The following is a 14,260-nucleotide window of genomic DNA, read 5'->3' as shown; positions in this document are numbered from 1 at the left end:
CCTCTCTGTTGCTGTTGTCTTAGCCCTTTGTAGTCAGCTATATTCCATGTCTCACTTCCTTACGGCAGCATTAGTTTAAAGTTAGGAGTATCAAAAAGCTGGGCCCGTACTGGGCTGGGGTTAGGGTTTGGAGGAGTTTCACAATTTCCCAGAAGAAACTTTGCCCATGCTCTTCTACCTGTTCAAGTCTGGGCTCAAATCACTGTCCATCTGCACTGTCTTTTCCAGATATACATAGTAATAGACAAGCTCCATAGTGGATCCATTCAAATGTGTGTCAAAATCTGGGCAACAAAAACTTTGCATCCTCTCAGACTCTCCAGTGTGAATAGATTGGCCAAACTCCTTTAAGTGATTACAGAATTCTACCAACAGGCACTGTAACATTCTGGGGCTTGGTGTAAATAGTACAATGTCATCCAAAAACAGATGTATCTGTAGGACCTCATCATCCACAGGAAACCGCTTTTCAAACCAGACTCCATGATTTCTTGGTTGAATACATCATCCTGGCTCGAGGTACATTTGTTTTTATTAGAGCAACCAACACAGCTGTTATTATATTTTCTAAGAAAACTTGAATGGTTTTGATGTAAAAATGAGAGACTTTGATGTAAAATAGCCTATAAGGTGGTGTGGTTTTTGTTTTGTTTTGAGTAAATGAAATGCTTTTTTAAAATAAACAATAAGATCTTACATTCTATGTCTTAGTAAATTATAAAAAAATTGATAATACGTCCCATTGTTAAATATTGCTTGCAAAAGCCTTCTAGTTTCCTACTCATTTCTCATTAAAGATGCTTTTGATTAATATGGAGATGACTCTCATTAAGATAGTATATAGTCTTATAATAGTAGAAATTATCTAGATGGAAAAGGAGTCACATAAGTCAGTAGTTATTGATTATTTTCTCACTAGCCTTTTTAATTATTAATAAATGAAGTTTTCTATGCCTTTGGATTTTCCCCCTACTTCAGATATCATATTTATGTGAATCCATCAACTCCCTCACAGTTGTATTGCCTCTATATGAGTCACTTCTATATCTATTTGGTCCACACCAACTGCTTTTTTTGTCTTTGTTCTCTTTAATGTAATTCTACTTCATCTATAAATATATCATTCTCTCCAAAATTCTCCCTCTTCTAGTTGAAGGCACCATCATCCTCCCAATCGCCCAAGCTTATGACCTCAGTGTCACTCTGGACTCGACACTCACACTTAACCCACACATCTAAATCCAAAGCCAAATCTTGGCCTTTTTATCTTCAAACATCTTTCATCTGTTCCCTTCTGTCCACTCACATAATCACCTCTCACCTAGACTACAGAAATAGCCTTCTAATTGGTCTCCCTACCTCAAGTCTCTGCCCACTGTAATCCATCCTCCTTTCAGATGTCAAAGTGATTTTCTAAGGTACAATTCTGACCATGTCACCCCCTGCTCAATCTAGTCTGGCCGGTCACTGTTATTTCCAGGATCAAACATAAAGTCTCTTGTCACTTCAAGTTCTTCATAACCTGGTTCTTTCCTGTATTTCCAGTGTTCTTATACTTTCCTCCCCTCCAAACACTGGAATTAAGTGACCCTGGCCTACTTGCCATCCCTCACACATAGAACTCCATGACTTTGCACTGGCTATTTCCCGTACCTAAAATGCTCTACCTCCTCACCTCCACCTAGTAGTTCCCCTGGTTCCCTTCAAAATTCCACTCGAATCCCACTTTCTAACAGGAGGCCTTTCTAGATCCACCCTGCTACTAGTGCCTTCCAGCTACTCTGTATGTCCTTTTAACGTACTTAATTATTTGCATGTTTTCTCCCCTTTTTGAAGGTGAGATCCTTGAAGACAGGGGCCATTTTTGCCTTTCTTTGTATCCACAGTACCTAGGTACCTGGTACCTTGCCTGGTACAATTAAGTGTTTAATGAATGTTTGTGACTAACTGACTAACGTCTGGAACTGCAAAGTTAGAGTATAGTGGGGTTCCAGTATAAGTGATGAATAAAAAAGGTTGTAATAATGATTTCTGCACATTCTTTCCACTCTGTTTGTAGTGCTTTCATCTTCAACTTTGAATACCCTTGGAAAGAGTTTGCTTATCTGGATGTCCTGTTCAAAATGTTTTTAAACTGGTTTTGCCTTTTACAGTTTCTCTGTTTTATGGAGCCCTGTTCATAAATGTTGTTCTTTGTACAATTTAACAAATTAGTTCACTATTTGGCAAGTAAGCAAGATTATCAGTGACAATCAATCAATCAATAAATTTTATTGTGGTAGACACACAGACTACAAATGCAAAGAATTAAATAATCCCTGCTCTCAAGAAGTCTTTTGTGCTCTCTTGGTCTCCTTGTTATGGCAATTAACTATGAACAAATTTGGTGACAAAATTATTATAATCAATGTTTATATGTTCTACTATTGTTTATATGGTCTACTGCCCATTTTTTATTTTCAATTACTTGTTTAATTACTTTAAAGTTTTGTTGTTTCAATCTTACATCATCTTTTTTTCTTATTGTTATTCTTTCTTTTTGTGCTTTTACTAATTCTGATCTTAGCTGTGATTCACTGATAGACTATATATAGGTAGATGGTTCAGGGATTATTCCCACAATAATCAGTCTTTTCCCATCTATACAACATAATCTATTTCATTTTCATGGTATTAAGTAGAGCTTGCCGTTTCCAGCACATACATATTCTTTCTACAAAGACAGTGTTTGCCACATAGAGATAGGAGCTTATGTGCAATCCACAAGTCTTTGCTCTTTCTCATTCACATATAAACTAATATGAGCATACTTCACTTAATAAAAGTTCAATTTTGGAAAATGAAAAAGTAGAGTAATAGAGATCCTATTTACATACTTAATCTCTCCACTTAAATTTTTTAAATGGGCAGCATAAATATCTTTTTGAAAAACACTCACAGTCAATACTACAAATGTCTTCATGGTAGGAATTCTAAGAACCTCTTTATTATCATTATGTTCCATTGGGGCAATAAATATAGAGAGAAAGCAGGCAACTCTACTTCAAGAATAATTAATATTAGCTTTAACTGTAAGCACAAAGCAGGGATTACATACCCTCCACGAAAACATTTGAAAATTAATCTTCAAACCAGGAGAGTTTTACTTAATACATAAAACAATGGCTTTAAAAACTAGTTTAGCTACTTGAACATTTCAAAGAATCACTTCACAAGATTCAATCCAATATGCATTTATCCAGCAGCTACCATGTGGATGGATTGAAGATACCAAAACAAAAATGAAGCCAGCCCTACCCTCAAGAAGCAGACATTCTACTGGAAGGAAACAATGTGTACATAATTAAGTAAATGTCATGTAATCAGGAGAGGAGAGACAAAGTACTGACAAGTTGGGGTGATCATAAAGAGCATAGTACAGAACATGGAGCTGAGCCTTGAAGGGGGCTGGGGATCCCAAAAAGAGGAAGGAAAAAAAGTGGAAGGAAAACATTTCAGGCACAGAGGATAGGAGGCAGGAGATGGAACACAGGATAGGAAACAGCAAGTTGGCCAATGGAGTTGGAACAGAGATCGCAAGAGGAGCAGAAAACAAGACCCAGAAAGGCTTTGTACTTTGACTCTGGTCACACAGCTAGTAAGCAGCAGAGCCAGGGCCTGAACCCAGGTGCTCTGTCTGACTCCAAAGCCAGAGCACTCCACTGCACTACTGGGATTCGGGATTCATAGATTGGTTGGGAAGGGTTTATTTTAAATAAGTACATAAGAATTCACGCATTTCAAAAGTCCACATGGGCCGTATCACTTTTCTTTTATAAGCAACACTCTTCTACAACCTCATACTAAAACCCAAAAGCAGAGCGCTATGAAATGTATGCTCTTACCCTCAACATAAGGTCCTTCTTTGGGATGCTCACGAACTCTCAAATTGTAGGTTTTTGATGACTTCCGCCTAAGTAGATCTCTCACACGTTCATTATAGATTTCAAGGTAGCTAAAAAATTGGATTTAAATTAATTTACATTTCAATATTGTTAATGCATACAAATTTCAACTCTAATTGGAGAACATAATTCGAGCATAGAATGAATTTGTAATTTTCCTACCAAAAATAGAAAGCTGCCATACATTCCCATGAGGATCAAAGCCACAGTGGCAGTGTAACACATTCACATTCACCTGTCTGGGGTAATTTTCCTACACCAAATATACTCATCTAATTAGTTTATATTTAGATGGTATAGATGCTGTCTAGGCAACTCATTAAAGAAACAAGCAGTTTTGTTTCCCTCAACTATCACAAATTAGCAGAACAGTCTACTGTGAATGTGAGCTACAGGATTCCTTAGATCAGGCTAGAGCTACAGTGACAGTATGGCACAAAACCAATTCAGGCAGACTCCCCCTGCTCACAAATCCAAAAGCTTTAAGTCAATAGTTTTAAAATCTGAAAGGCATGTTCTCTAGAAATAATATCATAGCAGGAGTCAGTGTCTCTGGCAAACATCAGTCTATAATCAACCTAAAGGGAAATATTAAAGAAGATTAACTACAATACATGAGTTCTATAAACATCCCCTTTCCCCAGTGATACTTGCCCAGCTCTAAGTTAATACTGTAAGGCAACTGAGTGGGGGAGGAGTGTATTTGTAAGGAAAGGTAGTAAGAGATGGGCATAAGGAACTCTAGGGGCTCAATGGATTCTCAAGGTAAAGAGTTGTCAACTACCAAGGATTCCCACTAGCGCTAACCCCGGGAACACATCTTAGCCATGAGCAGATTTCCTATCATTCCCTTTTTCTTCTAAAACTCCTAGAAACTGGCTTTCTCCTCCCCTTTTCACTGCTGCCACCTATTTAAGAATTCCTTCTCCCATTCCTCAGTAGATAAGTGGCCAAAGGAAATGAACAGTTGATGAAAGAATTGCAAACGATTAAACCACCATATTAAAGAATTCTTCAAATTACTAACAAGTGAAATTAAAATAAAAACAACCCTGAGGTTTCTCTCAGCAGATTAGCAAAGAAAACAAAAGATGGAAAAAAACTAATGTTATAGGACCTGTGGAAATACTGGCACACTGATGTATTGTTGTCACATCTATGAATTGATACTACCATTTTAGAAAGTTAATTTTTAATTATGCTGAGAAAATGGCTAAAATGGCCATACCTTTGATCCAAAGATGGCAAATAGAATTGAAAGAACAATCTAATCTGTCTAAAATGCAAGTACAACCTTTTCTCTCTCTCTCTCTCTCTCTCTCTCTCTCTCTCTCTCTCACACGCATTCAATAAACTCCAGTAGTTCCTTATTACCTCCATGATCAACTATGAAACCCTTTGTTTGGCTTTAAAAGCCCTTCCTAACCTGGCTTCTCCCTACCTCTCCAGTGACACTGGCCTCCTAGATCTTCCTCAACACAACACTCCCATCCCCGACTTTGGAATGTTTTCACTTATTGTCCCCCAGGCCTAGAATACTCTCCCTCCTCATTACAGGCTCCAGGCTTCCTTTAAGTATCAGCTAAAATTCCACCTCTATAAGAAATCTTTCCCTGCCCTCCTAAATCTTAATACCTTCCCTCCAAGATTACCTTCAATTTATCTTGTATAGCATAGCTGTTAGCACAAAGTTGCTTTCATGCTATCTTCCCCCTGAGACTGTGAGGTCCTTGAGAGCAAGCATTGTTTTTTGTTTTTCTTTGTATCCCCAGAGCTTAACAAAAAAAGTGCTTGGCCCATAGCAGGCACTTAATAAAGTGACAGCTGACTGACAAAACCAAATGCTGTAAAAATTATAATGACCAAGCTTGGTCCCAAAGAAAAGATTTGAGAAGGTACTTTCCCACCTCCTTTTCAGAAGTAGGAACCCATGGCTGTGGAACACCACAAACAATGTCAGACTTTTTTGATATGTTCATTAGCTTTGCTAAGCTGGTTTTCTTTTCTCATTTTTGTTATTTAGTATAAGAATAGACCTCTTGGAGGCAGCTCAAAGATTTATGTTGGGGTATGTATGTGATTCATAAATAAATGTCATCCAAAAGAAAAAGGTTCTCTTTTTCCCAGACCCATTGGGGAACAAAATCTAGTCTTGTATATATGTCTTTTTGTGATTTTTCCAAGGGTTTGTGGGGACAGACACAAGAAATAAACAGAAACAAAATACGAAGGCTCCATTTCTTCCTCTAACCTTTTTTTTTAAACCCTTAGGAAAAGATGAAGTCACTCATTCATGTTACTACTAGGTGTCTATATGTTAATATATCTAAATTTCAGATAAATTAAGGCTATCCTGTGTGCTTCTTCTAAGAAGCTGGAATAAATGTGGGTTCTTGAGAGTGAAAAATAGGACAGGGTCTCTCTAGAGATGGGCAGGGCTGGGCTAGACAAATGCTGAGGAGGCCAATGTTAGGGGAAAGGGAGGAGAAAGGGGCTATTTGAGAGAGAATGTTGACTACTACCTTCAGCCTCCTTGATCCTGTTTGTTATGACTATCACTGCAATCCCAACTTGAAATGAGCCTTCAGTTTCATGAGAAGGGAAGGAGACAAAGACAAATGCTAACAAAAGGTGAAGGTCTAGTTATATGGGAAGTATACAAGTGGGCCTCCTAAGAAAGGGACCGCTTTAATCTAGAAAACCAATAGAAACAAAACTCACCTGACTTCAGTTCGAAAAGATGCTTCATCCCATTTCTTAGTTTCATTTATACGACTGAACAAACCTTCACAAATTCGAGGTATTAAGCCAGAATCACCCTGTAATAAGAATCAAGAACTGGTAAAATAATTTCTTGCCACACAAACAACTGAATATGAAGAAAAAAGGACACTGGAGGTCCCACAGTCTGGTCAATTTACTCTGGGAAATGTATTTCATCTTTATGAGCCTCAGTTTCCTCATTTATAAAATGAATTTTATTAGATGATCTCATAGGTTCCTTCTGGCTCAAATTCTATTTCCCATTAATAGATTCAATACTAGACTAAGAATATATAATTCAATTATAGCATTAAGCACCAGATATGTACAAAGTACTGGCCCTAGTACATATAAAAATGAAAAACAACATAATCTCACCCCTCATGGAGTTTACAAAACAATACAGAAAATAAGATGGGTACACAAATTAAGTGTAATGCAAGGTCACTGCTCAGTCATTCAGTCGTATCCAACTCTTCATAACCACATGGACCATAGCATGCCAGGCCTTTCCATGCTCCACTGCCTCTCAAAGTCTGTCCAAGTTCATGTATATTGTTTCTGTGACACTATCCATCTTATCCTCTACCATGCCCTTCTCCTTTTGCCTTCAATCTTTCCCAATATCAGGGTCTTTTTCAATGAGCCCTGTCTTCTCATTATGTGGCCAAAGTATTTAAGCTTCAGTATTTGACCTTCCAGTGAACAGCCTGAATTAATTTAAGTATTGACCAGTTTGATTTCCTTGCTGTCCAAGGGATTCTCAAAACTCTTCTCTACCATCACAATTCGAAAGTTTCATTTCTGTGGTGCTCAGCTTTCCTTATAATCCACCTCTCACAGCCACACAATGCTGCTAGAAAAACCATAGCCTTTACCATATGGACCTTTGTTGGCAAGGTGTTGTCTCTGCTTTTCAGCATGCTGTCCAGATTTGCCATAGTTTTCCTTCCAAGGAGCAGCTTTTAATTTCATGGTTGTAGTCACTGTCTATAGTAATCTTTGAGCCCAAGAATATAAAATCTAACAATGTTTCCACTTCTTCTCCCTCTATTTGCCAGGAAGTGATGGGACCAGTTGCCAAGATCTTAGTTTTTTGTTTTGTTTTGTTTTATTTTATGCTAAGTTTCAAGCCAGCTTTTACATTCTCCTCATTCACCTTCATCAAGAGGCTTTTTAATTCCTCTTCACTTTCTCCCATGAGAGAGGTATCATCTGCATACCTAAGATTGTTGACATTTCTCCCAGCAACCTTAATTCCAACTTTTGATTCACCCAGCCTGGCATTTTGCATGATGTATTCTGAATATGAGTTAAGTAAAGAAGGTAACAATATGCAGCCTTGTCATGCTCCTTTTCTAATGTTAAACCAATCAGATGCTCCATGTTCAGTTGTTTCTTCTTGACCTGCATACAGGTTCCTAAGGAGACAAGTAAGATGATCTGGTATTTCTATCTCTTTGAAGACTCATCACATTCTGTTGTGATCCACAGTCAAAGGCTTGAGTGTGATCAAAGAAGCAGAAGTTCATGTACTTGTTTTCTCCATAATCCAATAAATGTTGGGGAATTTGATCTCTAGTTCTTCTGCCTCTTCAAAAAGCACCCAGCTCTTCTGGTAATTCTCAGTTCACATATTAATGAAGCCTAGATTGCAGAATCTCAAGCAAAACCTTGATGGCAAATTAAATGAGTGTAATTGTTCAATAATTTGAACATTCTTTGGCATTGTCCTTATTCAGGATTAGGGTTTAAACTGATATTTTCCAATCCAATGGCCACTGTTGAATTTTCCAAATTTGCTGGCATATTGAGTGCAGCACTTTAACAACATCATCTTATAGCTCAGCTGAAATTCCATAATCTCCACCATCCATATTGTTAGCAATGCTTCCTTAAGGCCCACTTGACTTGATTCCAGAATGTCTAACTCTAGATCAGTAACTAAACTTTTGTATAGTTCTATTGTGTATTCTCACCACCTCTTAATCTCTTCTGTTTGTGTTATGTCCCTACCATTTTTGTCTTTTATCACGCCTATTTTTGCACGAAACATTCCCTTGAAATCTCTATTTTTCTTGAAAAGATCTTGTCTTTCCCAGTCTATTATTCTCTTTTATTCCTTGCATTACTCTTTTTTTTTTTTTTGGCGGGGCAATGAGGGTTAAGTGGCTTGCCCAGGGTCACACCGCTAGTAAGTGTCAAGTGTCTGAGGCCAGATTTGAACTCAAGTTCTCCTGAATCCAGGGCCAGTGCTTTACCCACTGCACCACCTAGCTACTCCCTGCATTACTCTTTTAAGAAAACTTTCTTATCTCTCCTTGCTATTCTCTAGACTTCTGCATTCATTTGGGCATATCTTTTGCTTTCTCCTTTGCTTTTCACTCTCCTTCTTTCCTTAGCTATTTCTAAAGCTTAATCACGCAGCCATTCTGGTTTCTTGCTCTTTTTTTCTTTGGTGAATATTTTTTGCTGCTGCCTCCTGTACAATATTATGAACTTGTGTCCATAGTTCTTCAGGCACTCTATCTACCAGACCTAATCCCGTAAATCTGTTCATCACCTCTATTTCATATTCATAAGTGGTATTATTTAGGTCATACTTATACAGTCTGATGGTTTTCCCTTTCTTAAGTCTGAATTTTGCAATAAGAAGCTCATGATCTGAATCCCAGTCAGTTCCAGGTCTTATTTTAACTGATTGTATAGAGCTTCTCTACCTTTGACTACAAAGTATATAATCAATTTGATTTCTATATTGATGTCTAGTGATGTCCATGTGTAGAGTTGCCTTTTGGGTTTTGGAAAAAGTGTTTGCTATGACCAGTGAGTAATCTTGACAAAACTATTAATTATTATGATGCAAGATAAATTGTGATAAACTGAAAAATTATATATCTAGACAGTGCTACAAGAAATAGAAGAGATAAATCACTTTCAGTTGAGTGCAACAGAGAAAGCTTCATGGATACGATGGCACCTGAGCAGAGACTTTAAGGAAGAAAAGACTTTCAACAGACAGAGATGGCTGGAATGTGGCCTGCTTAAATGTACTAAGAGATGAGCACCCAGGATGTAATATGGGAATGGACAGAGCATATGAAAGTGCATAGAGAGAAATAAGGCTAGAAAAGTAAGCTGGATCCAAATGCAGGGAGCCCAAAATGCTAGGTTAAGAAATCTGTAGTTAGCCACTGAGGGTTTTCAGTCAGAAGAGGAACATAATCATACTTCTGCATCAGTAAGATTATTTTGCCAGCTGTATGAAAGATGAGGAAAGGGAGAAACTGAAGGCAGGAATGAGTATATAAGAAGAGTACAGAACAAAAGGCAATGAGGACCCGGCAAAGATGATGGTAGTGTTACTGGAGAGTAAAGAGATAGCTAGCAAAACAGAATGGAGCTTGAATCGATGGAACCTGGAAGCCAATTGACAGATGGACAGGAAAGACTGAAAGCCAAATCTGAGGTAAGTCCCCATGACTATTTAGATGCACCTTCCACAGAAATAAAGAAGCCACAAGGTCAAATGATAGATAGAAGGGAGGGTGGAAAGTAGCTAAGATCAAGTGAGGGGAGAGGTGATGAAGCTAAATTTGAAGTCCCAATGGGACATTTGGCTGGAAATGTCTAATAGGCAACTGGAAATGTGGAACTAGAGCTCAGAGAAGAGAACAGATGTGGATATAAAGACTTGAGAGTTATCTACATAACTTGATAATGGAAATTGGAACGATGAATAAGATTACCAGGGCACTCAGTGCAGTAAAAGGAGCCTATGACAGAGCCTTAGGGACCAGGGACATTTAGGGGGCCAGTGGAGAAGGAAAAAAAACCCATAGGAGACTGACTCCAAGCATCATTTTACGGTAACAGAAATTGAGGCCCTCTCCTAATTTTTTTCTCCCTAAAAAGGATAAAGACCCAAACTCTATATAATCTATTCTAATTCCAAATAAAATCTTGCTACTTATGGCCTGCTTTATAACATCCAAGCTAGCTAAGTGGAGATCCATATGCAAATTTCACTTTTATTGAGTTTTGAATATTAAAGCTAGAAATCTTCATTTTGATGCTCTCCAAAATAGGTATGTCAGACTCAGCTCACAAAGCAACTGACTTCCATAATTCAGATAGCTTCTAAAATTCCACCTCCTCTCTGAACCATGGAGTCCTAAGATGGATGATGGAGCTGAAAAGGACCTTAGAGATCACCTACGCAGAGGAGAAGGGGTCAGGCCCTGAGGCCCCAGAGCCAGGAGGTATAAGGGCTAGAACTTCCTCAATGACAGTGAGAATAGAGTAGTAAAGATCAAATGGAAATTCTTCAAGTTTGGTATTTACATTTTAGACACTTAACAATATCCCCATTTTAGACTTCTGAGAATAAGCAGCATAACATTTAGAGCTCATTAATCCCTTCCACGTTTTCACATTTTACATTGTTTTTTCCCATACATTTGCAATAACTGCCAGTCATTTCCATTTTGAGCTTTAGAAAGTAAAAGATCCAAACGTCTTATAAATGAAATCTAGAGCAGATACAGCATTGTTTATTTATAATATACTTTTAACAATAATGTATGTGATAGATATAATATTTTATTTAAATTTTTTATCCCCATTTTTGGGAGAGTCAATTCATTATTACCTTCTATTAATCTCTGTGGTCCAGCCTCCCCAGAATTTTTATCAAATAGATTTACTGGACTTATATAATGCCTTTCTTCCAAGGATAAAGATTTTTTAAATAAGTCCTTTCCAATTGGAAAAATGTAAAAATGTTTTTAAAAGAACAAAATTAAATAGATTTTATTTTAAATAGTTGGCAAAAGAGCAGCATAAATTACTTTTAAGCCCAAAGTAATTTTTGGATGAGATTATAAAGACTTTTTAAAAAAGAAAATATGCTAGCACTTGCATCCATTATTCATATTTATGCTTTTAAAACTATTTCTAATTTAACATCTCTCCAAGGAAATTTAGTCCAACATATTAGTTGGCCTTATCCTATCACTACAGAACATAAAAACCAAATTAGTATAGATCAAGAAGATAAAACAGAAGAGAGTATCAGTCCTAACAGAGAAGTAGTAATTATAAATAAATTTTCTTTCCATACAATGTAAATAACGTACAGTATTTCCCATCATAGTGTAAGACTTCCCTGATCCAGTTTGCCCATAGGCAAAGACACAAGCATTATAACCTTCAAATGCAGACTGTAAGACATCAGTGCCAAGATTTGTGAAAACCTGAAAGCAAAAAGAAAAAAAAATCACTATCATTACAGATAACAAAAACATAATATTTTTGAATAACTATAAACCACCATGGTACAGATAATGAAAAAACATGTATCCCTGAATTTGATCAAAAAAAGTGTTTATACCAAAGCAAGTTAAAATAGAATTCCTGAAATGTAAATAAGGAGGATTTAAAGTATAACAATTTACCATTCCAGGTTCATATATTTTTTTATATTTCATTTTATTACAACTTTCTCAACCTAAATATTGAAAGTCTAAAGGCATGGCATCCAGGAAGTGTAGCCCAAACCTACATGAATGGTCCAGTTACATACCTACAAAAATAAATCAATTATCTCTCAAAGTTGCCGCTGAGTTTATTGATTGGTTGTGTATGAGTGATGCTTTAATGACTAAGCTCACCACCATCAGGCTCCATATGATAACCTAAGGTTGTAGCTGTTATACTTATGAGTGCCAAGTCCCATAGATGTAGCTAGGTGATGGGCACAGAGTCCATTAGCCCTAATTGAAGGGAAAGTGTTACTGAGATATGCCAAAATATCAAGCTCTGCTACATAACAAGAACACTTGCTCATTCAGACTTAAGTCTAAGACAAAACTCCCTAAGGGTTTAAGGACTTTCAACTGCTTTAAGAGTTAGGAGCTTTAGAAAGCTGCCTCCAACCCAATAAAACGGTGCACAAATCCAAGTCTATTTCTAAGCAATCCCCCAGGACTCTACACTACAAAGGCAAAAGACTGAGCTTCCAAAACAAAGCAAGTGAAGATTGCTATAAGGCGTCAGCTATGAAGACAATGTTTATTAGGTTGGAGAGGAGTAGGTGAGGATAAAGGGAAGAATAGTGAAGAATCTATAAATATTTCATCATTCTTTCAGAATTTGAAAAGGGAACAAATTTCTCTTACCACATTTCAATGCATCAAGAAAACATCTATTAAAAAGAATAAATACAGAATGGCTCTGAACTCAAATTTGACAAAAGTAATAGTTCTAAGTTACTAGACTGCTCATGGGTGGAAATCTCTCTCAAGCATGCCCTCCATGTTATGGGATGGCAGGGGGCGGGGGGGGGGGGGGGGGTGTGCAGTGAAGAAAGGAAATTTCGTGTCGTAGAGTACTCTCTGTTATACAATTAACAAAGGCTAAAGGCATCTAGCATTTTGGCCTCCTGGGAGCCTAGTCCTTACTAGAGGATGTGGCTGACACTCTTGGTTAGAATCATGGAAACTTCCTGTGGGAAAGAAGATTGGAGGCCATCTAGTCCACTTGTCATGTGTTTTTTTCTCCCACTAGAATTTAATCAGTTTAGGGACCTCCTGGTGTAGAAGGTCCCTCTACCACCCATCCCTGTAACTTAGTCTCAAAACACTGTCAAAACACTGGGAGACCCTGAAGCCACTTGCCTGTAATCTGTGTACAGCCTGAATGTATGAGAGACAGGAGCTGGACACAGGTCTGGCTGGCTCGAAACCTCTCCTACTCTCCATTACACCATGTTGTTGGGTATTAATTACTCTTACCCTCTTAAAGCACAATGCCCCATTCCTTTATCTTCCTCTGCTTCTATGAATGGAGGAAAAACATGTCCAAAGCAATCAGATATTCTTTCTTTTTAAAAACTGTTTTTCAATTAAACAATAGGTGAGTGTTTTTTCCCCTCACATTTCTGCCTAGGAGCCCAGGTCTTACCAATGGATATTACTAAAATACAGAGAGATTAAGTAATTTGTTACACAGGCATTAATTAGCAAAGGAACCAGGCCTAGAAAGCACCATGCCTGCACAGATTAGGCACTTAATAAATGTTTGGTTATAAAACAGCACATGTTTAAGTATCTATCTCACACAAATGGGAAATGAAAAGTTCATGAAACTCTGGATTTGGTCTAAAAGCTAAGGAAGGACAAGAGCTAGTCTTACAAGAGAAAAACAATTAAGAGGCCAACTTGCTTCTGTTTAGCTGCCTGCGGATAAGTCTTCCTTCCCATGGCATTTCCCCAATGTTAATATGGAAACCAATAAAAAAAAAAAAGTTTGACAATGTGCAAAGCTGAACAAAAGAGACCTGATCATAGCACCAAGTTATTAGGTTTAAGAGATAAACAACTAAGAGTCAAGCAGTAATATCTCTATAGTGCTTCTAAGGGGTATGTATGCTACATGTGCCATATCATCAGCTCTTCACAACACTGTGAGATAGGTGCTATTGTCATCCCCATTTTACCTATGAGGAAACTAAGTCTAACAAGAACTAAATGGCTTGCCCTGGGTCACACAGC

General features: G+C 37.6%; 1 protein-coding gene across 2 annotated transcripts in view; it reads right to left on the bottom strand.

Annotated features, from left to right (window-relative positions):
* The window catches only part of KIF16B (kinesin family member 16B), a 358,373-nt gene that overhangs the window by 295,280 nt on the left and 48,833 nt on the right, over positions 1–14,260 (bottom strand). For both annotated transcript variants that reach the window (XM_043987183.1, XM_043987182.1), the window contains exons 4-6: positions 11,846–11,962; positions 6,666–6,763; positions 3,885–3,994 (exon numbers count right to left, since the gene is read on the bottom strand). In XM_043987183.1, coding sequence (XP_043843118.1) covers positions 3,885–3,994; positions 6,666–6,763; positions 11,846–11,962 — 325 coding nt within the window. The remainder of the gene's footprint in view (positions 1–3,884; positions 3,995–6,665; positions 6,764–11,845; positions 11,963–14,260) is intronic.

The sequence above is a fragment of the Dromiciops gliroides genome, chromosome 2 (genome assembly GCF_019393635.1).
Source record: "Dromiciops gliroides isolate mDroGli1 chromosome 2, mDroGli1.pri, whole genome shotgun sequence".
NCBI lineage: Eukaryota > Metazoa > Chordata > Mammalia > Microbiotheria > Microbiotheriidae > Dromiciops > Dromiciops gliroides.
Note: the sequence above shows the minus strand (reverse complement) of the source record. Positions and strands in the feature narration are given on the sequence as shown.